The following is a 22,660-nucleotide window of genomic DNA, read 5'->3' on the forward strand; positions in this document are numbered from 1 at the left end:
ATAAGCAAAAACCTTAAACCAAATGTTTTATTTGTTTAAATTAGATGATTTTTTCCCTCATCCTATTGTAAAGATGGGTTTGGATATACACCTTCAAGCAACTATTCCTGGAGAAATGAACCAGAAGAAGCAGATTCCTCATTGTGGATGATATGCATGCAAATTACACTAAAATCTTTAAATAATGATACATAACATAAAGTTTCCACATTAGCAAATTTTTAGGAATTACTGAAACTATAAAATGTATTTGTACAAAGTTATATTTTGTCTAAAATATATTCAGACAATTATGGTCAGGCAAAGAAGCCCCACAGAAAGACATTGATAGTGAGAAGAATAAGGGCATTGATGTTGCAGACATTGCGCCACATAGGAATCTCCTCTATGTTGGTCAGCTTCCTCTCGAGGGCCTGCTGCTCCTCCGCACTGAGCTGGGCCTCCGCATGTCCAGACAGACCACACATCCACATGGCCGCTCTCTTCCAGCACGAGGCGGCGGCCTGCTGCTCTGGAGAGTCCCGGGTATCCTGAGATTCAGCCCTCTCTTTGGTCTCCTCAGGCAGGGTTGCCCAGGGGTCCTCTAGCTCCACACGCAGGTCTTGGCTGTGCCTCGTCCACCATGTCAGCCGTACAAGCTGCAGGGGTGAAAGGTCATTCTAAGAATCTCAAGACAAGACGAGTCAGGTTAGGCAGGTTTAGCCCCTGGACCTAAATGTGCTTAGTGGTAAACAGGAATGTGGAGCATCACACAATACTGACCCGCCGTCATATAGCCATGGAGAGAAACCAGAAACCTTGTGTTTTTTTTTGTTTTATTTTCGGTTTAGGGGCCAAATATGTCTGGTCAAGTGATACTGTTCAGTGGCAGTCCTCTACCCTAACCATTAAAAAAGTTCAAGCTTTCTTGCAACTTTCCTTCCAAAAAAGAAACACCATGTTTAGATTACCAGATAAAATATCACAAAGTCTGTTTGTTAATAAAAATACTTATGAGAACATCCCATTCCTCTCCCATTCACCATGATCTGTCTGTGTGTGTGTGTGTGTGTGTGTGTGTGTGTGTGTGTGTGTGTGTGTGTGTGTGTGAGTTCCTCACGTGCTTGTCCTCGATGGGTGGGGTGCAGAGGCTGACCACTGTGATGATAAGAGTGGTGACCCCTAGTAGGATGAGAGCAAAGTACAGGTAGTGCACATCCTTTAGCAACGCCGGCCGTGTGTCCTCCTGTCCACAAGAGGGAGTGCTGTACACAAACTCCATTACCATTCTCACGGTCCCCACAACCAGGCCTACCATGAGGCCCCAGAAGGCTCCCTGGAGGACCAATAATACACACACACACACACACACAATGAAAAATAGCTTGAATGAGTTCACTCCTGGTCAATAGCACATTGTTTTAAAAAAAAATCTTTAAGGTAAACCCTAATTTACTGTCATACTTCCTTTTAGAAACTACTCCCTGCTAAAAATGAAGGACCTTCTAAGCCACAGAAATGACCAGACATCTGGTAAGTCAATCAGTTAACAGACATCCCAAGACATCTTTCTGTCAAAAGCTGCCCTGTGTAACCCAGAGAGTCGCCACCTGCTCATTGACACGCTTCCAGAAGATGGCCAGGACGAAGAGAGCAGTGATGGGGGGGGCCAGGTAGCTGGTGATGGCCTGCACATAGTCAAAGAGCTGCCCGCTGTTGGCCGTCTGGATGATGGGAATCCACGCAATACTCAGGGCCACCATCAGCAGGATGAACACCCTGAGAGACAACAGCAACGACAGGATTGTCTGTTGATAAAAAGTTAATGATGCAATGATAATACTATTACAAACATGTTTTAGTATATTATAGTAGTCAAGAAACAGCTTCTCTGTTCCTCTTCAAATTCAGTGTGGTGAGTGGTGTGCTGAGGTTGCCTATGACTACGAGCCAAAGAACTACAAGCTGATCAAGCAATGTGAGATGCCACAGGACAGGACATGTGTGGAAAGGGGAAATCCGTGATTCTAATCCAATTCACTTTTAGTCAAATTCAGCAAATTGCTCTTTTCAGTCCGCTAGCTGTCCGTTCTGTCTGTGCGCTCAAAAAACTCCTGTGCTCGTACATAGCCCCAGCTCTGCGAATGGGAAAACAAGATGGGTGTAATTTGACACTGTTGAGCTCAAATATCAACAACTTTTAGTCAGACTCGCGGACTTCACGTTTAATAGCCAGTCAACCTCAGGAACTAACATCACTTATGCTCCACCTATTAGTGAGTGCTGTCCCTATCATGTGACCTGGCCTATCCAAATACTGTGGAGAGTGGCGTTGACTTCCTGTCTACCTGCCCACCACCATGAGCTCCCTCTCGGAGGCCTGTCGGCGCACGCGCTGCCAGATGTCCATGGTGAAGAGCGTGCTGCTGCTGTTGAAGATGGACGTGAGGGAGGACATGAGAGCAGCCATCATGACGGCGATCATCAGACCTCGCAAGCCTGGAGGGCAGAGGAACAGACTGAGCAAAACCCACAACCAACATCACAAACCTCCTCACAGACAAACACACACAAACAAGCAAGCAAGTGTAGTGCAACTTCATGAAGGTCACGTCGTAAGCAGCTGCCTCAGAGAATGCCCAGCGGATGAACCATAGCCAACCATAACCTTTTTCTAATCAGAGCAGTCACAGTCACCCTTGCTCTTCTCAAAGGCCTTTGAAGTATAAGATCCTATGTTAGAATTGAATGTGAAGTCTAACTTGTGTAATGTGAGGTTAGCCTGTATGATTGTATTTTAATGAACCTAAATGACCCTATATGTTAACAGGTCACATCACAGAACACGTACTCTGTGTTTCTCTCTGTTCTCAGACTTTACGTGTTCATATTTAAAGCATGTTTTCATATTTAAAGCACGTGTTCATATTTAAAACAAGGTTGTAACGGTCTAATCAACAGAACAGCCTCACCTGCTGGCATGAGTTCCACCACTAATTTAGGATAGGCGATGTTGGAACACCCCACACTAGTCTCACAGATGCGTTGACACTCCACAGGGTCAACACAACCCACTTCATCTAAACACAACAACAACAACAGGACAACAACACAGAGGGTGGAAAAAACTGAAAAATCAAACAGGCATTAAATCACAAACGTGTCCATAAATCTGAAAAGTCCAACTTTAACATGCTATTCAGGCGGTGTCCTTTTTTTATGCTATCTGTATCTGTATGCTCACCTGGGAAGAGTGCCCTGCTGATCATGCCTGGCATGACGATAAAGAACATGGGGAGCGTCTTGAGGTACCCTGCCAAAACAGACCCCCCTTTTGCATGGGACATATTCTTGGCTGCGAGTGACCTCTGAACTATAACCTGCGAACAAGAGAGTTTAAAATGTCGTGAAAACCTTTCTTACATGTTGCCGACCCGGAACACAGAACTACATTGTGCATATCCTGGTTGGCTAGTGGGAACTAAACGCGTTTACCGCTCTTTCACATGACCATTTGAAGATGATACCAAAACCAGTTGCCTATGTGTTGCTTTCATTACACAGTATGTCTCAACATTCATTGTTCAATTTTCTGATGTAAAAGTAATTTTCACCCTACATTCACAGTATGTGTTAGTAGTAGCATTAGCGTGGATATTAGCATGTTAGTGACCTGGTCGGTACACCACGCCCACGTTGCCAGCACAGTGAGCCCAAACACCAGGCCGGGCCAGGGCAGGTCTCCGGTCACCGGGTCCCTGAACATGTGGAAGGCGTCGGTCCGTGGCAGGTGGCACGTGGTGTTAGGTACAGTGATGTTGGGCACGGCCTTCTCATATTGATCCATTAGGCCTTCATACCAGCCCACTTTATCAAAAGCTGTCAGGGAGAGCAGTACATTACGACCATGCTTTCAGTAATATGAAACGGAAATTAATCAATCAGTTCCAGTATTATAAGCAAACAATAACTCAAAGTTGTAGTTAATCAAACAATACAATGGTGTGGTTGAAAGACAGAGAATAAAATATATACCTATAAACATGAGAACAAATGCTCCAATTACCATGACGACAGTCTGCAATGCATCTGTATAAATAACTGCCGTCAATCCACCTGCACCCACAAGACATTGTTAATCAGGGGAACGGTTTCACAAAGACTTCTTACAGAGCTATAGTATATATCACATCATCAGTCACTCTGTGTCACACAGGACAAATTATTAGTTTAAATAGTTAACACTCTTTAAATAAACAAAGACATGGATATCTGTGCACTGTCTAAACGTGCTTCGTGATCATTGACTGTGTCATTTTGTGCAAACTTCTGAAGGAATGGGAACAGGTATGCTGAGTCAGCAAGTGAACGCATACCTGTCCTCAGGTAGTTAGTCATATATAAGAAACAGAGAACAGCTTCCACAAGCATTCACAAGAAATCTAAAGTTTTAGTGTACAGATACTTTACATCTCTATTTGCTATTTGTTTATGTCTTGCATCTGTACCTATCTTGCTTTTGGATGTGCATACAGACCCCATTGATTTAAAACATTACTACCTGCTATAGTATAGACTGCTGTCACAGCAATGAGCACAACAGTGGAGAGGTAGAGATCCCAACCCAGGGAAACCCGGATGAACAAAGCACCAGAGAAGATGTCTGTCTGCACACACACAGATAGGACACACAAATCACTTCAGTTCAAAAATGAAGCTTATTCAGTAGAACCACAGCTTTTAGGGGGTACCGGGGTCCAGGCCCTGGGCTCTTTAAAACACCTTGAGATAATTGTATTGTTTTGGCAAAATATATAAAAAATTGAATTGAATTGAATTATTAAAATTATAAGCATTGTCCTAACTATAGTCCATGGCTAGTGTGCTGTGCATTATAGAGTAGATGTACCTAAGTTGGTGTTGAGCTGGTGTTAATAACATTTGCCAGTCTTATATTTGCTTGCAATATTTTATGGCAAGAGGTCAGACCGAACAAAAAGCTAACCAGGCACTGAGTGCTTCTTGAGGCCTTACTGATATTTTGGTGAGTATGTAGAGGATAAGTGAGAGCACACTCATGTAGATTCGGATACGCTGGCCGCCAAACCTCCTCCTCAGGTACTCGGGCATGGTGACCACACCGGCAGCGATGTACACCGGCACGAAGATCCAGCCCAGGGCAACCAGGACCCAGGACGCCTGAAAGTATGCCACAAAATATGCACTTCTCACCACACAACCACTGAATCACATCTCACAAACCCATTTACTTCTCAGCACAACCACTGAATCACATCTCACAAACCGATTCACTTCTCACCACAACCACTGAATCACATCTCACAAACCAATGTCAGATTGCTGAAATACAATGGCAGAAATACAAGTCTCGTTATAACTGCATTGTATTGCTGTTAAAAGCATGACCTACATTCCACTCAAAGCCCCCGACTGCAATGCCTCCTGCGGCCCCTGACCCGGCCAACCCAATGAACAGGCCACTGCCAACATTGCTGGACATCAGGGAGGCGCCGATCTGGGAGGACAGAAGACGAGGATGACGAGGGACCAAGGAAAAACCTCCACTGATTACAAAAAAAATGAAATCAAATTCTGTCTTTCTTTAAACATTTTCAGGGTTCTTGTGTATTGGGTTTTAAGCATCTTTGGAGTTTCTAAATCAACAGAGCTCTGCATCACAGAATGCAAAAGTTAAAGGGAAACGCTTAAATCTTACATGCCTGCTCAGCTACTGAATGATGAGGACTAAAGAAACACCATTCCAATAGGTACACACTGATGATTGAATCATCAGGAAAAATGTCCACCTGTAGAATTAGAACTGGGTACTTACAGGCCACCATGTCATGGATCTTCCAGCCAAAAAGTAGCCCCCTACTGTTCCCCGGTTGGCTCTGAATGAGGACTACGATAAAGCAGGCAGAGGATACTGTGTGTGTGCATTCCACCAATACATCCACTTTAGCAACATAAGGAAGATTCAACTCAGTCACTCATTAGTGTCTCCTTTCACTCTTTACATCCACCGTCTACACAAGAAGGAAAGTATGATTTCTCTTTTCTTTCCGACTTACCCATATTCCCACACCTAGGACGAAGACGAAATAAACCACCACCACTGCAATGTCAGCAGCCTCCAAAGAAACTTTGCCATTCGTGTCAGCATACGACGCCACGGTAGTGCCCATTACTGGCCGGGGTGTCATTGCCATTCAACAATAAGGAAGTGTGAGCTGTGTCTGAGGCACAGACAGAGACTAATCATTAATTTACTGTTATCAGAACATGAGGAATGCACCTTATAGGTTATGCATAAACCAGGAACACTCCATTTCCAAGTGTCAATCACAGACCGTCACAACTCTCTTCTTAGTTCTCTAAGGCAGGGAAATAACTCCAGATTCCCATTTTACATGTCTAATGATTAATAACAGCTCCATCTCTACCTACTAGCACATGACATCTGTTTGTTACAGCACGCCGCCTCATGTCTAGTTTTTATTGAAACATTCAGTTGAAGAAAGGGTCCTTGCTACTGTTTGTGTAGTTCTGAAAAATGTTTATTGATAATGACCTGACAATAATTACAATACCATATCTTGTGTATACAGGGAGAAACAAGGACACTCAAACAGGCTGATCACTTTTTCTTCCAGAACTGGCTGTAATCATCAATTTTAAAGTCGTCTTCGAAGTATTTCTCTTTCTTCACGACAGCCTTCTTTGGATCCCTCTTCCGTAATCTGGCTTTCCTATCCTCTTCAGACAGAGTACTGATGTCCACCGGCATCTGAAATGACATACATATCATGTAAGGCTGTTATTATAAACATATCCAGCCATTTCAGTGAGGAATTCGCTCAGCATGAGAGGAGTCAGGTTTGCAATGGTATGCAAAGGTATGTTGTGTTGTTAATCTGATGTACCATTGGAAATATATTGACACTGTGTGTCTATGTGTATGTTTCTTTATGCATACATTTCAATAAATTCGATTAAAAATGGAATATTATCATGCTAACATTGCAAAGATATAAATGGTATTTTCAATCAAAATGTCACAATTAGGCTACCACGTTTTAAGTATTTTATGCAATAAAATGCACATGTAGTTGCTTCAGGTATCTGTATGCCATCCAGGTGTGAGATCAGCAGTGTTGACTAGGCTTATGTACCATAAGTATTCTTTTTGGCTCCTTGTATCTGATGTTGATGGTGGAGCCGTCAGGACGGACGAGCAAGACTGGATACTGTCTCTCATATTTATTTCTTGTACACCGAACTACCGAGGTCCTGTTTGACGTTTGGTGAACACCAGTCGTGTGTAATCCCGATGCGACGACTGCATGTCTATGCAGTGAATTCTGTAGACATCTTGGAGAAATGAACAGTGAGATCAGACAGTGGTGAGATGCATGCCTCTGTGACATAGACCACATACAACATGGTAAACATAGTAACTCATCCCATCAATGACAGGGAGGCATTTCCTCTGACACCACGGCGTGCCTTTGCACTAAATACTGCACCAGTACTGAACTTAAACGGCAATTTATACTACTCATATTTTGCAGGAACTGCTGCTGAACCACTCATGCTGTTCAGTCAACTTTTGTTCATACTGTACATATGACCAACTGTACATGCAACCTTACTTTTGCACTACCTACTCTCCAACTCTGTCTACTACACCTCTGTATACAACTAATAACACTAAATATAATATTTTTTATAATTATATTTGATATATTTATTTACATTATAAATAAAATAATAGTTTCCATGCCGATTATTACACGCAGACACAACATTCAAACACTCGTACAGAGACATACATAATGGTAAACTGGCAGGGGCATATACGGGCACGCTACAGAGGGCAATGGTAGACAAGACACCAACACATCAGGATAACACTGACTCTGATCGCTAACATTAACTAGGGAGGAACACCACAAGACACTATTGTAAGACATAACGTTAGCATTGTTTATGGTGTAGTACATACTATTACCTGCAGTTCTGTAAGTAGCAATAACTTTTGCTGTTCTAGTTAGATGCTAACTGCATTTAATTTGCTTTGTACCTGCACGCTACACAATGACAATAAAGCTGAATCTAATATAATCGCTCATTTCACTTTTCGGTTATCGAGCTGTCTGTCAAGTCACTTAACGTTATGCTAACGTTAGCCAGCGTTTCCTTACCCTGGGAGCTCTATATTTGTTTATAGCGCACACTCCACTTACCTGATCAGACACGTTTTAAATATCCATGTGTTATTTAATGCCATATCGCTGTCGTTGGCTTTATTAAATATATGCCGGAACACCCTGCAGTCACAACAGATAGCAACAATTAATTTCTGTGAATAGGCATCTTGCGAAGGTCACATGGACTTGTGTCTAAGAAATGAATACCGGCTAGAAACGGTGTCTGCGCTTCTTAGTTCCTGTCCCCGGTGCTGGTTTTCGTGCCTCATTGTCATTGCATGATTGCAGTCTTCTTCTGTTGTATTTATTGGCGGTGTGCAACTTGATTGTGGTTGTAGTCTATAGGTCTAAAGAGCTGTAAGGTTTGAACATTTAAAAAAAAATCTTTTCTTAGGGGGGTCATAAATAAGTACACTATCAGATATGACAGCATCTATGTTTAATCATTCAGAATTTACTTGAAGGATCGATTTAAAAAAATCGATTTATTACAATCATGTCATAATCAGTTGAAAACAATGATAAGATTAGCCTATGCATGCTCTTCAACACTGTCAGTGAGCCAGAGATAGTTATTGTGGTATGGGTAGCCTTGTCATAGACTTAACATTGATCTGAATGTTTTGACAATACAACCTGAAAGGACACTTTTTGACAGTTTGTTTAAAAAACAAAATCATCTGATAAAAAAAAACTAATAAACAGTGATGATTTTTTGATTAGTATGTAACCTGCTCCACAAATGTAACACAATTGAATTGAACACATTAATTCCACACTAAAGGCACAGTCCATTCTATGTGTGCATTCGGCAAAAAAAAAAGCTCAGTTGTTCCTTTTATAAATGGAAAGAAGCAAGGTGGCTAAGATTGAACAATACACTATTCCAGCGAATCAACAATGTTGCTTCAGGAGCACTAAAGGCAGAGGTGTATTTGATTGGTGGTTGAGTAAAATATCAACAATCTTTTGCTAGGATCAAATGCATAGAAAAAATATACAGCCAAACAAAAAGGGCAAATCTTTCCTCTCATGCAGTCCCTCGGCCTAGACCACTGTGACATGAGAGCCGTTATGTTGCCGCAGAAGAAGAGCATGGAGTTGATGAAGGGGCTGTTCTTCCATAATGCTGTGAGATCCTGTCAGCCTCCCTGTGCCCAGAGAGCAGAGCTCCCTGTACGGTCCCATAGAGGTTCTTCATTGTGGCCTCCCCGGCAAAGAGCACTTGAAGATCCTGAGAGAGGGGCACATATACTTCAAGTCATTCAGGCTTTTAGTCGTTAATGAACAGGATTGTCTTGTACACTTCTGGTCAGAGGCAAACTTTCACAAACCACTTTTTTTTTTTACAGAAATGAAGCCTTTGAAGAAGCTCAGTTCTAACATCAGGCTTCATTGCCACCTGGTAAATAATTGTTATTGAGAGGCATTAAGTGTTATTGTAATGTATTTACCTCAGTGGAGCTTTTCATGCTTGACAGAGGACGAGCCAACGTGTCCATGATCACACCATCCACGCCAACTGGGATATAGGCGTATGCTCCTCGAATGAATGCTTTACCGTGCCATTTTGTGCATAAAACCGTCTTAGGACAGGGAATGTTAGGGTTGCCTTGGAAACACATGCATTGGTTTGTCACTGATTTTTGTCTCCCTATAGTGATCATGATATGTGGCCAAATAGGTTAAATATTTTGTGACTATAAACGAAAAACAAAAATGTACTTGAGTTCTGCTTTTTGAGCTTTTGTTTTACAAAGGGAATTGCTCAAATTTCTCTGTAATGGTTACAAACACTGTCAGCGTTAAGTAATGCTGTTCACAGTACTTCTTGTTTACTTCCCCCTCACATAGACAGAAAAATACACCCTCTTCCTTCAATGTTCTACAAACACCCAAAGCAACTGGCAGGTAGGGATGCCTGTCTCAGCAAATTCCCATCCAATTATTTTCTGATGATAATTACGGAGCCCAGGAGAATTTTGGAGACTTTTTTTCATTTTAATTTTTTTCGGCCCTTAAAAAAAACTCCCTTAGTAGCATCATATGTGCCCCCGTTATCTGAAAAGCTGCATGCTTACCCATGAACTTCCTGAAGTTACTGGTGATGGCGGCTGAGAGTTCAGCCTCTGTCATGGTTTCAACATGCTGTGCCACATTTCCCGAACACCAGCCAATCAAAACATTACCAAACCTTGAGGTATGAATAGCACACTGCAGGTCAGTAACAAGAATACATCTAAGATGTATTAGGACACTACTTTAAACACTGTACTTGATAAACAATATCTTGACATTGTAATCAGAGAACCCACTTCTCTCTTGGTCTCATGACAGTGAAAAGCTGTATATTCTTCTGCCACTGGGTGGCGTCTGTGGATAAGGACGCTGGGGTCTCGTCCTCCCATAGCAGACTGATGCTTCCTGCATCCCTCTCCCAGAAGGCCTCCTCATACTGCAGGATGATCTTGTTGACGCAGCCAAAACCAAGTTTGTCTAGGGCCTCCCTCTTGTCCTCTGGGAGCTGAGGGTTGAACATGGTTGTTGGTGCAGCTTTCAGACAGCCTGTTCAGGTCAAAGAAACAGAAGTCTCAAAACTGAGAGCCTCAATGAGAATCAATGGCTCAGAAAACCTTCAGATTCAGATCTTCAGAACAGATCATCTCAGTTCATGAGAGAAAATGAATAAATTGATTTTGAAAGAGGACTGCAATGAGGAGAGCATTATGTGTTAAGCAGCTCAGTTGCACTGCTGAAAAATGCACAGTAAAAGTGACAGTAAAAGTGACAAAACCGCCATGGGGATATTATGAGGCACTTATGAAGCCACAAAACAAATATGCTAGTATCATCCTCTGGGCCGTGTGAACACAGCTATGTTAACTACTCTAAGGGGAGGCAAAGAAACGTCGGCTTACCAAGTGAGATAGTAACCACCACATGATCGCAAAGAAACTTTTCTCCATTTTCACACTCTATGCAAACAGGGTAGAGACGGCCAGCATCTCCACAGAAGCTGCCGTTCCAATTGATTTTAATCACAGGTCTATTCAGCAGCAGGCGCTCTTTAGGGAAGTCTACCAAGAGTTTTTCAGTCACATTAAACATCTTCCTAAAACACAAACATCACACAACAGGGTCTGTAAAAGGGTGATAACTTTGCTGATGTAACACAGGATGTAAAATGATTATCCCCAAGATTCAACTCACCCCCCAATGTCGAGGTCCTCTCCCATGTTGGTGTAGTACTGCCAAGAGTCAAGCGATACGCTGCTGAGTGCTGGTGCACCAATGTCTATCATTAGGCTCTTCCCGACCAGAGACAGAATACTCAGGACATCGTCTTTGTCCTCGCTGCTACTCTTCCAGCTCTTAGCTAGATCCAGAGATTTCTCAGCGTAGTAATCACCTATGTTTTTGCCAGGGTTCCCCTTGTGGGGTTGTCTGATGATGCCCTCCCCTGCCTCATACACACGACCTGCTAAGTCCCCGCTGATTCTGCGTCCCTTGCTGTGGAACACGAGGTCAGTGCCCTCCTCAGTCACAACATCACCCAACAGGCCATGCTGCCTCATCAGACAGAACACTGGGTTCGCCTCTGAGGCTCCGTGGATGTACTGGGCTCCTGTATCTACCCAGGACTTGCCTGTGTACAATAGAATAGAATAGAATAGAGTAGATCAGAAGAGAACAGAATAAAACAAGTAGAATAGAACAGAATAGACAATATATGAATCACAGGCTGGATTGAACCAACAAGGATTCATTTAAACTATAGGTTTAAACCAGGTTTGTCTTTTAATCCAGTTGCACCTAACCTTAAACCTAGTTTAACCTTAGTTTACAATTAATCCTGGGTAAATCTAGAAGAGTAGAATAGAACAGAATAGACAATATATGAATCACAGAGTTCGAAATTCCTTCGAATTCTGATATGGAGAAAGAATAGTAAGAAAAAGTTTACTCATACATATTCATTTCATTGCAGGAATACTTGTTTTCCTTTGTATTACACAGGATGTTGAGCAAATAATTTGACAACATTTATGCTGACAATTCATTTAAGTACAGAAGTGAAACTTGAACTGGTTTGATGTTGTACAAACGAAAGAGCCTATGCCCAGATCACTACTGATTAAACATTTCGTATAAATGAACTCTCTTCATATTAGGACAAGAAAACGGAATTGTTTCCCCACTCACCAAGACACTCCTTGGCTATTCTCCCTCCAGCCAGTCCAGATGCCTCAATTATTGTTACATCTTTGAATCCCAGACTTAACAGTTTGGTAGCTGCGCCTATTCCAGCAAGCCCGGCACCCAATACCAATATTTTAAGATTTGTCTCCATCACTGTAAATTGAGAACACACATATCGCATTAATATAACATTAAAGAATAACTGCTTGTGGACATAAATGGCATACAAAATCCAATCATTTTATTATCTTGTACCTGTATAATGATAATCTAATCTATCCCTATTGCTACGTATTAGTACCAATATTTACCAAGGCTATATCTCTGTATCGTATTACCGAATAACTGTTGAGCTGTTGAACTACTGTTGAACACGACAAAGTGCTATGTTATTCTAACATCTCGAAAGAGAAACCCTAAATGTACGTAAGCAAATGCAATCCGAACACTTCCTGATAAAATAGAAGACGCACTTCACGTACACGCACGTCCAGTCTCCACCCTCATTGTTCAGAATTCAGAAAACAAACCAAAAAACAACAAGTAGTTATACTATAATTAAATGCATCACAGACCTAGAGACATATATGATATGGTCGCAATTTTCAAGGTAAAATCTGCTGGAAAAGTATAAAGTATAAAGTCCGAGAGAGCTCAATACGACATTCCTGTTTTGACCACAAGAGGGCAGATACTACACGCTGAGCAATGACGTGCGGGTAAGGGAAAACTCTAGCTCTGCTTAATATTACTTTTTCCACACTCCAAACTATGTTATTGCTTAAATATGTGTTGAGCAACATCGAACAGCTAAACAGTCAGCCAGGCTTCGCAAATTGTAGCTAGCTGGCTCCTAATAGCGGCAAGACTACTAAAAAACCGATGTACCAATTTATACATTAACGTCATGTATTACCCAAACCAGCGGTTTTGGAGACAGGTCATTTACATATACCAGTCCATGTTCTATACAAACGACTTGACAGACAAACATTCATCTACCTAGTGTTCTTTTTGTTTGTTTGGGTATTTTAGATTGTTTAAACCTGATTTAGTTGCAAGTGCAGTCCATTCACTTATACACAGACAAACAATTTTTTAATTTTCTAATTAAATTTCTTTTTTTATTCACTTGCCTTTTCCTGTGGAGGAGGAGGTGACTGCAGGGTGTGAAGAGGAAGAGGAGGAGGATGCACTGGCTGGGACGGTGGAGAGTGGAGCTGTGGTGATGAATGGGGCTGAGGGACTAGAGCAGGTGCGTGACCTGCAGCGGCTGGGGGTGCTCCCTGAGGTCCCCACTGGAGAGCATGTGGTACTGGTGGCTCCGGTGGTGGCATGGTCTTTGGTGGCATGGTCTTTGGTGGCTCCGGTGGTGGCATGGTCTTTGGTGGCATGGTCTTTGGTGGCATGGTCTTTGGTGACATGGTCTTTGGTGGCATGGTCTTTGGTGGCATGGTCTTTGGTGGCATGGTCTTTGGTGGCATGGTCTTTGGTGGCGGCGAGTGGTGGAAGACTTTGGCAAAATGGGCCTTATTCACCACAAATAAGTTGTTATTGTGGCAGAGATTGCCAGCCACCTTGGCAAACTCTGCCTTTAAAGGGCCAAAGAATTGTATGTCCAGGGGCTGCAAAACATGGGAGCAATGTGGTGGAAAACACACGAGTGTGGGACCCTCCCTCTTCGCTGCCGCTATCACCTCAGCCATGCTCTTGTGTCTGACGAAAGTTAGGAGCAGAGGGCGCCGCCTGCAAGTATGTATGATGACATGGGCGAACCATTTCAGGAAGAGCTCCCCGTCAATGTACCCTGCAGGTATGTATGATGGCATGGGCTCCCCGTCAATGTACCCTGCGGGCGACTTGCCACGCAGGGCACCCTGTGGTCCTCCTTGGGTTTTAGGGGCCTCCGGGGAAATGGTCATTGTAGATGATGAAGGCCGGAACATCCTCCCCAGCCGCGTTGAAGCACGTCAGAACTGACAGGTGGTCTCTTGTCCCCTGGGCCTGCTGGTACACACGAGAGGCACCCAGGGGTGCCAGTACTTTGCCCCTGCTCTGCTCCATGTTAAACCCAGTCTCATCACAGCTGTACATTTGATGAGGTTTGTCCCTCAGCTCAAGCTCCTCCATGGTGGTGGTGGTGAGAAGACAGAAGTTCCTCTCCACGGTCCATTTCCGCCTGAAGATCGCCCTCTGGTGGTCAGTGATGTCCGACGTCCGCATTGAGAGTTTAGCCAAGTGTCTCCTCTTGAGGTGCCAAGAGCCTCAAGCTGACCAAACAATTACCAGCAATCAATTTGCTATTACCGGTCAAATCATTCACATAGGAAATGATTCACAGGTCACACGATATTGATCGAAGGTTAACTAGATGAAAAAATTCATGAAACTCCTCAGGCAAAGGCTCAGCTAGCAAACATTAACAACCCTTTGACCAGATAGGTTTGGATGTTGGCTAGCTAATATTATAACCTTTTGTTTCCCAGGAGTATTATGTCTGTTTTGCATTGAGAGATTAAAACATAATGATTTATGACATGAAAGTGGATCCAGTGGATTCTAGCGTTGAGTTCTCTCATTTTATATTTATCCCAGATGTATTTGACCTAGTGGCGTGCAGTCAGGCCCTTTAACCCTTCTGAGAGGGGGAGACATGTAAAACACAATAAAAACTTCAATATTAGATTTGATGTAAAACACCAGATTATTGAAACAGACTAAAATATGCTATACTGTCTCTTCCGTTTCCTGTAAAAGATTGAACAGCAGTGATGAGGACGAGGAGGCCGCTGCACTACCTCTTCCATATTCAGCACCCCTCATCTCACCACCTAGAGGGGAGTCCTGTGGCCCCCAGCCCCTTCTACACAGAACATCACAGCAGCTGGAGGGAGCAGGGGCCAGGGAGCGACTTACTCTTATTCCAGGTGCTGTGATGTTCTGTTGGCTGGACTGAATCTGGTCCCTTGCTCATGCTCAGGGGCGGACTGGTAGAAAAAAGTGGCCCGGGAGCAGTGGCGTAACTTTTTTCATGTTTGTAACCGCCGCCACGCCCTCTCCCCCTGCGCACATATTCTGCCTATAACACTTGAAACTGTGAAATTGTCAGGATGGATCACTAACTGCCGCCGCCACGCCCCCTCCCCCCGCGCACATATTCTGCCTTCAGACTGTTTAGATGGACGTGAATATATTGGACCAGTCCAAACCCCGTCGGCCCACCGGGGATTTCCCCGGTATCCCCGATGGCCAGTCCGCCCCTGCTCATGCTACACAGAACATGACAGGATCTGGATTGAGTCTGGTCTTCAGCCCCTGCTACAGCAACACTGTGATGAGGGGTGTGTCTGGTCTCCAGCCCCTGCTACAGCACCACTGTGATGAGGGGTGTGTCTGGTCTCCAGCCCCTGCTACAGCAACACTGTGATGAGGGGTGTGTCTGGTCTCCAGCCCCTGCTACAGCAACACTGTGATGAGGGGTGTGTCTGGTCTCCAGCCCCTGCTACAGCAACACTGTGATGAGGGGTGTGTCTGGTCTCCAGCCCCTGCTACAGCAACACTGTGATGAGGAGTGTGTCTGGTCTCCAGCCCCTGCTACAGCAACACTGTGATGAAGGGTGCTTCAGGCACCTGCCCTGGGCCTCTGCATACATAAGCATGCGGTACAGCACACTCGGGCCGCACTCAAGCCGAGTCTTTGGACCGGACCTGGACCTAGATTCAAAACCAGAGTTTGGCCGAGTCAGGTGGCTGCAATTCGAACCACATTTGGCCCACATTTTTGCCACTTGGGTGCCAATCCCTGCCAAGACCTGAAACATCTAGATCCTGCCCAGTGCAGACCATCGCTTCAATAAATTGTAGACTTTTTGAGTATTACTTAAAGCAGTAAATGGGAAATTATATTTGGCTGGCTACTAGACTATAAATAAAATATCTGCTGATTCAATTTGGCCTGGATATGGCTTTACTCTTCGTCACGCATCCTTGCCAAATTAAGGCCTGATACATTCAAGCTAACTTCTTCCTGCGTAATATTTGTCCTTGGTTCCCAGAGAACAGACGATGCTGACTGCTGTTCTTCATATAGTTTAATGATCTTTACAAAATGTCACACAGCAGTAATTTTATGAAGGACAAGACTGCTGCACTTTTAGACATTCAAATGAAAACAGTCAATATAATGTACACGATTAGCTTATTTTGGTCTCACCGTTCAACCAATTACACATCGATTCTTACTCGCTTATTATGCATTTGTTTGCTTAGACGTAGGGAGAATAGATGACTGTAATCTTTGTTCCCAGGGGAGAGCTGATACTGTGCCGGCCTGTCAGCACCCAATTGGTCTACAAAGCCGAGCTTCAACACAGGCAGCTGAAGGCAGTGGAAAAGCAGCCCCGTCTGCATTCATCTCAATAATAGTACTCCTTCTTTGTTCTACCAGGCCTGCTAAATCACATGACCTTATTGTGACATTAATTTATCATCAGTATAATTTATCATTTTTTTCTCTCTCTCTCTCTTTCTCTGCATTATTGTGTGTGTGTGTTCTCCAGTTTCCAAAGATCCCATATCTCCCCCCTTCAAAGCCACAGAGGCTTAGTGGCAGCCAGCTCAGAGGCAGGTGAGCAGGGGTGATAAATGATGTCTGGGGCTAGAGAACAGAAAGGGGCTTCCCTTCTACCCCACAGATGGCAGAAGAATACACAGAGACCACACCCCTCACTCCACACGCGGGGAGAGGGAGCCAAATATATGCATGAGGACTCAGAGATGAAACGCTTCCTGTGTCAGACAACTGTGTACTAATAAAGCTATAGAGTATTTTATTACACATACAGCATAATACATGATATACATTATATGATAATATATAAATGGTAACTGTTTACTAGTAGATGTTAAGGAGCAACTTGTACATGACAAAAAATATATACCCCATCTCTTATTCTCTCACAGGCACTCTTGAAACATCCTCCCCTCTATATACTCCATATATACCCCATCTCTCTCAGGCACTCTTGAAGCATCCTTCCTCTATATACTCCATATATACCCCATCTCTTAGTCTCTCTCAGGCACTCTTGAAGCATCCTTCCTCTATATACTCCATATACACCCCATCTCTCTCAGGCACTCTTGAAACATCCTCCCCTCTATATACTCCATATACAGTGGGGAAAATAAGTATTTGAACCCCTGCCGATTTCACAAGTTTGGCCACTTGCAAAGGAATGTGTGATCTATAATTGTAATGGTAGGTGTATTTTAACAGTGAGAAATAGAATATCAACAAACAAATCCAGAAAACTGCATTTTATAACATTTATGACTTTATTTGTATTTGATGCAGAAAATAAGTATTTGAACCCCCAAGCAAACAGCAAGAATTCTGGCTCCCAATGACCAGTTATGTGCCCAAGAAGCACATAGATTAGTCCTCATTAGGCCTAACAAGGTACACCTGATCTCAACTGGTGACGTGTATAAAAGAAACCTGTCCAAAGAATCATACTTCACACCTTCAACCTCACCACCATGGGCAAGACCAAAGAGTTGACCAAGGACGTCAGAGATAAGATTGTAGACCTGCACAAGGCTGGAATGGGTTACAAAACCATCGGCAAGCAGCTTGGTCAGAAGCAGACAACTATTGGTGCGATTATTCGTAAATGGAAGCAACACCAAACAACTGTCAATCGCTCTAGGTCTGGGGCTCCATGCATGATATCCCCTCGTGCGGTATCGGTGATCATCCGAAAGGTGCAGAATAACCCCAGAACTACACAGGGGGAGCTTGTGAGTGATCTCAAGGCAGCTGGGACCACAGTCACCAAGAAAACCATTGGCAACACACTACGCCGTAATGGTTTGAAGTACTGCAGCACTCGCAAGGTCCCCCTGCTCAAGGAAGCACATGTACAGGGCCGTCTGAAGTTTGTCAATGAACACTTGAATGACTCTAAGGAGGATTGGGAGACAGGATGTGGTCAGATGAGACAAAAATCAAGCTCTTTGGCATCAACTCGACTTGCCGCGTTTGGAGGGGGAAGAATGCTTAATATGACCCCAAGAACACCATCCCCACCGTCAAGCATGGAGGTGGAAACATTATGCTTTGGGGCTGTTTCTCTGCCAAGGGTACAGGACAACTCCACTGCATCGAGGGGACTATGGATGGGGTCATGTAACGTGGAATATTGGACTTGAACCTCATTCCCTCCTGAGATGTGTGTAAACCTGGTGACCAACTACAAGAAAAGTCTGACGTCTGTGCTTGCCAACAAGGGTTATTCCACCAAGTACTAAGTCATGTTTTGCTAGGGGTTCAAATACTTATTTTCTGCATCAAATGCAAATTAAGTCATAAATGTTATAAAATGCAGTTTTCTGGATTTTTTTTGTTGATATTCTGTTTCTCACTGTTAAAATACACCTACTATTACAATTATAGATCACACATTTCTTTGCAAGTGGCCAAACTTGTGAAATCGGCAGGGGTTCAAATACTTATTTTCCCCACTGTATACTCCATCTCTTAGTCTCTCACAGGCACTCTTGAAACATCCTTCCATCTGTATGTCTGGGCTTTGTGGGTGCTCTGCCTCCAACACAAGTAAACAAAAAATGTGCTCCAGACAATGCAACGTTTGTAGAAAGCGCCTGCTGTGTGACAGACCTCATTGTTTTGCTTTGGGTGAGCTGCTTCCCTTCCCAGTAGGCTGCCTTGCCTGCCTGCCTGCCTCTTGCTCAGATGGCCAGGGAGACACCCGCGCCAAACGCGTCATCTGCTCTTCTCACACAACAGCCATCGCTGAGATGTAAATATTTGCTGTGTATTACTGTATCACAGGCAGAGAGTGTATTTGCAGGGCCCGCCCGCTAACCCGCTAATTATACACCGCTGCGGCTATCCGTCTGACAGTGTGAGAGAATCAAAAGGGAAACCAGAGACGTGCCTCATTTTCTCAACGAGGGGGAAACACGACCATTACCCGCTGATAACAGGGCGCTCACAGCTCCCTGTGGAGTGCTTATATAAATCAGAAACATCACAGATATGAATACCTCCATACATTACCCTCATCATCACACCTTCTACCAATCTGAAAAAGAAGAAATGCATTAGTTTATGCCACCGAATGTTAGATTTTAATTGAAGTCTTAGTGGCTCAGTTTTCCATCAACAATTGTTTAACATAGTTTGATAGGATAGATCTACACCTTTTTTTTTTTTTGGAAATAAAATAAAATAGTGGAATTACATAAAACATGCATTTGTCTGCGCACAAGGACGTTTCATCAAACTGTATACATTACTTTCCCACTCAAACATTATTTTTATATGGTGGTTGGGAATGAATGATGACAAAAGGGGAAATGATAAGGATTGGTCACAGCAACTCAGAAACAATGGCCAGACAACCACAGCTGAGTTTGCTTTGGCTCGCTGCCCTGTGTGAAGTCACTTTTTCTATGGTCCGCTAGTCTACTCCATAAATCAATTACATGTCATCAAAAGAATAGAACGGGTATAGATAAGTAGCATTATAATTAGCGTCTTAGTATCCCTACAATACTGCTGCGGAGTTTCGCATTGCACGCTTTCTATAAAACATCTTCCCATAAAATCTTTAATGTTTGAGTTTTTTCAAAGAGCTGCATGAATTCAGATTAACTACAAACGATGATCAGTTAGATAATTCGTTTTCTTATCCAATCATTGATCAGTGAAAGGTTGTATTTAGAGTGTATAGGACGCGCGCTCTGACAATAATTACGTGCAAAAAAAAGTTAAACGAAGCATTCCATCTTCACATCCCTTAACATCAAAAAGGCAGGGAGGCGAGGGATAACAAAGTTTATCTATTTAGAGGTGACCTCGGTCATAAATATAAAAGTGCTTGTCATGTTTTACAGAGCCTGTCTGCAGGGCAAGTCTACGGGAGCTGGAATGGAATGTCTAATCACTAGCTGCCGTCGACGCAGCATCTCCTCACCGAACACGCTCTCCAAAGCAAGCATGAGTCAACGGATTGCGTTTAGTACCAACATCAGGTCGAGCTTCCGCAACACACAGAGGTGCGCACGCACCGGGATGTGATGATCTGCCGGCTCTGTCTTCCCAACCTATCATCTGAACAGATTCAGGTTAGGAATTGGGAGAGAGAGAGAGAGAGAGCAAGAGAAGGAGGGAGAGAGAGAGCAAGAGAAGGAGGGAGAGAGAGAGAGGGAAAGAACCCCAGTGCAAAACTAAGCGCAGCCCCGTTTGGCACGCTGAGATTTGGACAACTTAATTTTCCTCCTTCACCTGCGCCTAAAACAACCCGAGGTAGGCTGAGTCACTTTCTGTGCTATCGATGCTGTTGTATTTCACGGGCGTGGGTTACGATTTTTCCTCTTTAGTTGATTGAAACTTTCCTGAAGTAGCAAGCAACTTAGACTTTGTTTTTGTTGGGAAATGACAAGTATTACATAACCGGTAAACACTCAAACGAAACGTTTAAGAATTTTACCGGGAGACACGAGAGCTCTTTTCTGAGTGATTTATACCGGGAATGTGTAAGCACATACATGTCGGTGTAGCATCAATATGATAGTTGGGTGGACTATACCGTTGTTGAACCCCAAGAGCATCGTTATTCTATACAATCATATGTACTTTTAGGCTGTAGATTTAGCCTTCTGTACTTTACAATTAGCTGGTTTTTGAATCTGTACACTGTGCTAGGATTTAAATGACGGATTACATTGATTGTGATTTTTCTCATACCTCTAAGCCTGATACTGTATCGAATCTGGATCTCTGTGTGTATGTGAAACCAGTGGCTCCATGGGTACTTAGGTGCAGAAGACAAACAGTCGCTTATGGAGCTTTCTCACATGTAATCTCACAAGTTCAGTCATGCAGCGTATTAACGGCGGACTCTCACTTTCCCCTGACCTCCGAGGACTTTCTCCGCAGAGGGGGTGGTGTTGCTGGGGGGGGCAGTTGACCCCCCCCCCACCTCTCTCCGAGTTGAGCGCTCAGTGAGCTTGCCTTGCACGCATAGTACACACGATCAGACGGGTGAAAAAAATCCCATCGTTTATACTCCAGGGCACATGAATGCTGGGGTTAGTTGGTACCTTTGCTGTAATCTTAGGGGGAGACATAGACGTGAAAGCCCTCTGGCGAGTTTCAGGCATCAGGACCGCAGCATGTGAGCTTTTTTATGTGGCGGTGCCTGCAGTTCCACATGGGCAGATGAAGGCATATTTCCCCATGAGTGGGAAACATACTGCTGCAGGCTACACCACTTGTAGAATGATAAAGAATTAGCAAGATCGGTAGGGAAAAGCTTTGATCATAATACAGTTCTAAACAAGACAGTTCCAATGTCCATTATTCACAAATAGATTCCAATATCAGTTGTCTGTGAATATACTACTGAAAGGTATTTTGTATATGTCAAGTATATGAATGTGAAATAGGCTTGTCATTTGTCATTATGGAAAAATCACAATTTAATTCAGAGTAGCAGCAGAGAGACTATTAATTTAGTTAGGTCTAAATTCAATTTGAGATATTGACAGTAGTGAGGTAGTTGTTCAGCAGAAACCAGTCTACACCAGTGGCACTGGTGATGTAGCCTGCGTGTGCCCTTCCGATGACTCCAGCTTTGCGCCATCAGCATCTCTCTGCTCCGAGCTGTTACCTTGAGCCGCGGTTTGGATTTTTCATCTCGCTAAGTGAGAGACACAAGGTGATGACAAAGGAGGAATGCAAATCAAATCAGAGGTTATGCTTTCACTTTTACTTGAAATAGCCACGTCCCATGCACACATCCGGACTTTTTACTCACAGATTACAATGTGATGATCTTAATGTGCTGTTCAAGCACCCCAAAAGGCACTTAAATGTTCCTCATAGCGCTGTGCAAGATTTAAGCAAGAGTGCTCTCCCTGGTGTATCACTATTACAAAAATGTCCTCAGTGAAATGTTTGTCAGCTCTTGCATTCCTTTGGATGCCTTCGTCAGGAACTCTCTGTTCTGATCCTTTGGCCTTTCGACACTCAACTCACACATACAGCAGATTGTTTTTCTCATTTGTCTTAGTTTGGATTGGATGCTGGGCGGTGATGTAAGAATTCTTATGTAGTAGGCTTAAGCCCCTTGCAGCTCTGTGAATCAGTGATGCAGTTGTACCAGATGCACAAATGGGGTTATCTTCATTCAGGAGAGTCATTCGTGTTCGAATAA

The 22,660-nt window shown here is 43.5% G+C and overlaps 4 protein-coding genes across 6 annotated transcripts in view; 1 reads left to right on the forward strand and 3 right to left on the reverse strand.

The window, feature by feature from the left end:
* Window positions 1-9: 9 nt before the first annotated feature.
* slc5a9 (solute carrier family 5 member 9) lies at window positions 10-6,485 on the reverse strand. The gene is made up of 13 exons (XM_031574649.2): window positions 6,075-6,485; window positions 5,834-5,905; window positions 5,411-5,515; window positions 5,014-5,178; window positions 4,541-4,646; window positions 4,015-4,095; window positions 3,653-3,858; window positions 3,224-3,359; window positions 2,952-3,059; window positions 2,328-2,478; window positions 1,590-1,758; window positions 1,100-1,315; window positions 10-638 (listed from the first exon to the last, which is right to left on the reverse strand). Exons 1-13 carry the CDS (start codon window positions 6,210-6,212, stop codon window positions 297-299), a joined length of 1,995 nt encoding a protein of 664 aa, XP_031430509.1. The 5' UTR covers window positions 6,213-6,485; the 3' UTR covers window positions 10-296.
* Window positions 6,486-6,542: 57 nt separating this feature from the next.
* On the reverse strand, window positions 6,543-8,604 carry mrpl55 (mitochondrial ribosomal protein L55). Its single transcript, XM_031574653.2, has 4 exons — window positions 8,421-8,604; window positions 8,250-8,333; window positions 7,176-7,374; window positions 6,543-6,790 (listed from the first exon to the last, which is right to left on the reverse strand). The coding sequence occupies exons 1-4, from the start codon at window positions 8,486-8,488 to the stop codon at window positions 6,641-6,643; spliced, it is 501 nt and encodes a 166-aa protein (XP_031430513.1). The 5' UTR covers window positions 8,489-8,604; the 3' UTR covers window positions 6,543-6,640.
* A 31-nt stretch (window positions 8,605-8,635) lies between these two features.
* Window positions 8,636-13,098, reverse strand: paox1 (polyamine oxidase (exo-N4-amino) 1). Of its 3 annotated transcripts, none has more exons than XM_031574651.2 (8): window positions 12,669-13,098; window positions 12,417-12,566; window positions 11,424-11,859; window positions 11,132-11,325; window positions 10,529-10,778; window positions 10,295-10,407; window positions 9,668-9,825; window positions 8,636-9,447 (listed from the first exon to the last, which is right to left on the reverse strand). In XM_031574651.2, the coding sequence occupies exons 2-8, from the start codon at window positions 12,562-12,564 to the stop codon at window positions 9,286-9,288; spliced, it is 1,461 nt and encodes a 486-aa protein (XP_031430511.1). In that variant the 5' UTR covers window positions 12,565-12,566; window positions 12,669-13,098; the 3' UTR covers window positions 8,636-9,285. The 3 variants fall into 3 exon arrangements, with proteins under 3 accessions (XP_031430511.1, XP_031430512.1, XP_012677005.2); XM_031574652.2 differs by having other exon boundaries at window positions 12,752-13,097; XM_012821551.3 differs by having other exon boundaries at window positions 12,725-13,097.
* Window positions 13,099-20,472: 7,374 nt separating this feature from the next.
* bcar3 (BCAR3 adaptor protein, NSP family member) overlaps window positions 20,473-22,660 on the forward strand; it is an 80,268-nt gene continuing 78,080 nt past the window's right edge. The window contains exon 1 of the mRNA XM_031574654.2: window positions 20,473-20,748. The gene's annotated coding sequence lies outside the window, so the exon portion shown is untranslated. The remainder of the gene's footprint in view (window positions 20,749-22,660) is intronic.

The sequence above is a fragment of the Clupea harengus genome, chromosome 10, assembly GCF_900700415.2.
Source record: "Clupea harengus chromosome 10, Ch_v2.0.2, whole genome shotgun sequence".
Taxonomy (NCBI): Eukaryota; Metazoa; Chordata; class Actinopteri; order Clupeiformes; family Clupeidae; genus Clupea; species Clupea harengus.

What these genes read in the sequence shown, in the direction of transcription:
- slc5a9 (XM_031574649.2), bottom strand. Translation starts at nt 6,212, where the DNA reads ATGGCAATGACACCCCGGCCAGTAATGGGCACTACCGTGGCGTCGTAT. An exon ending in TCCTAGGTGTGGGAATATGG is followed by an intron (nt 5,906 to 6,074) that starts GTAAGTCGGAAA and finishes GCTTTATCGTAG; the next exon opens with TCCTCATTCAGAGCCAACCG. An exon ending in CACCCATCGAGGACAAGCAC is followed by an intron (nt 639 to 1,099) that starts GTGAGGAACTCA and finishes TCACCCCTGCAG; the next exon opens with CTTGTACGGCTGACATGGTG.
- mrpl55 (XM_031574653.2), bottom strand. Translation starts at nt 8,488, where the DNA reads ATGACAATGAGGCACGAAAACCAGCACCGGGGACAGGAACTAAGAAGC. An exon ending in GCAGACACCGTTTCTAGCCG is followed by an intron (nt 8,334 to 8,420) that starts GTATTCATTTCT and finishes TTGTGACTGCAG; the next exon opens with GGTGTTCCGGCATATATTTA. An exon ending in TTTAAAACGTGTCTGATCAG is followed by an intron (nt 7,375 to 8,249) that starts GTAAGTGGAGTG and finishes CATTTCTCCAAG; the next exon opens with ATGTCTACAGAATTCACTGC.
- paox1 (XM_031574651.2), bottom strand. Translation starts at nt 12,564, where the DNA reads ATGGAGACAAATCTTAAAATATTGGTATTGGGTGCCGGGCTTGCTGGA. An exon ending in AATAGCCAAGGAGTGTCTTG is followed by an intron (nt 11,860 to 12,416) that starts GTGAGTGGGGAA and finishes TATTGTACACAG; the next exon opens with GCAAGTCCTGGGTAGATACA. An exon ending in GCATGAAAAGCTCCACTGAG is followed by an intron (nt 9,448 to 9,667) that starts GTAAATACATTA and finishes CCCCTCTCTCAG; the next exon opens with GATCTTCAAGTGCTCTTTGC.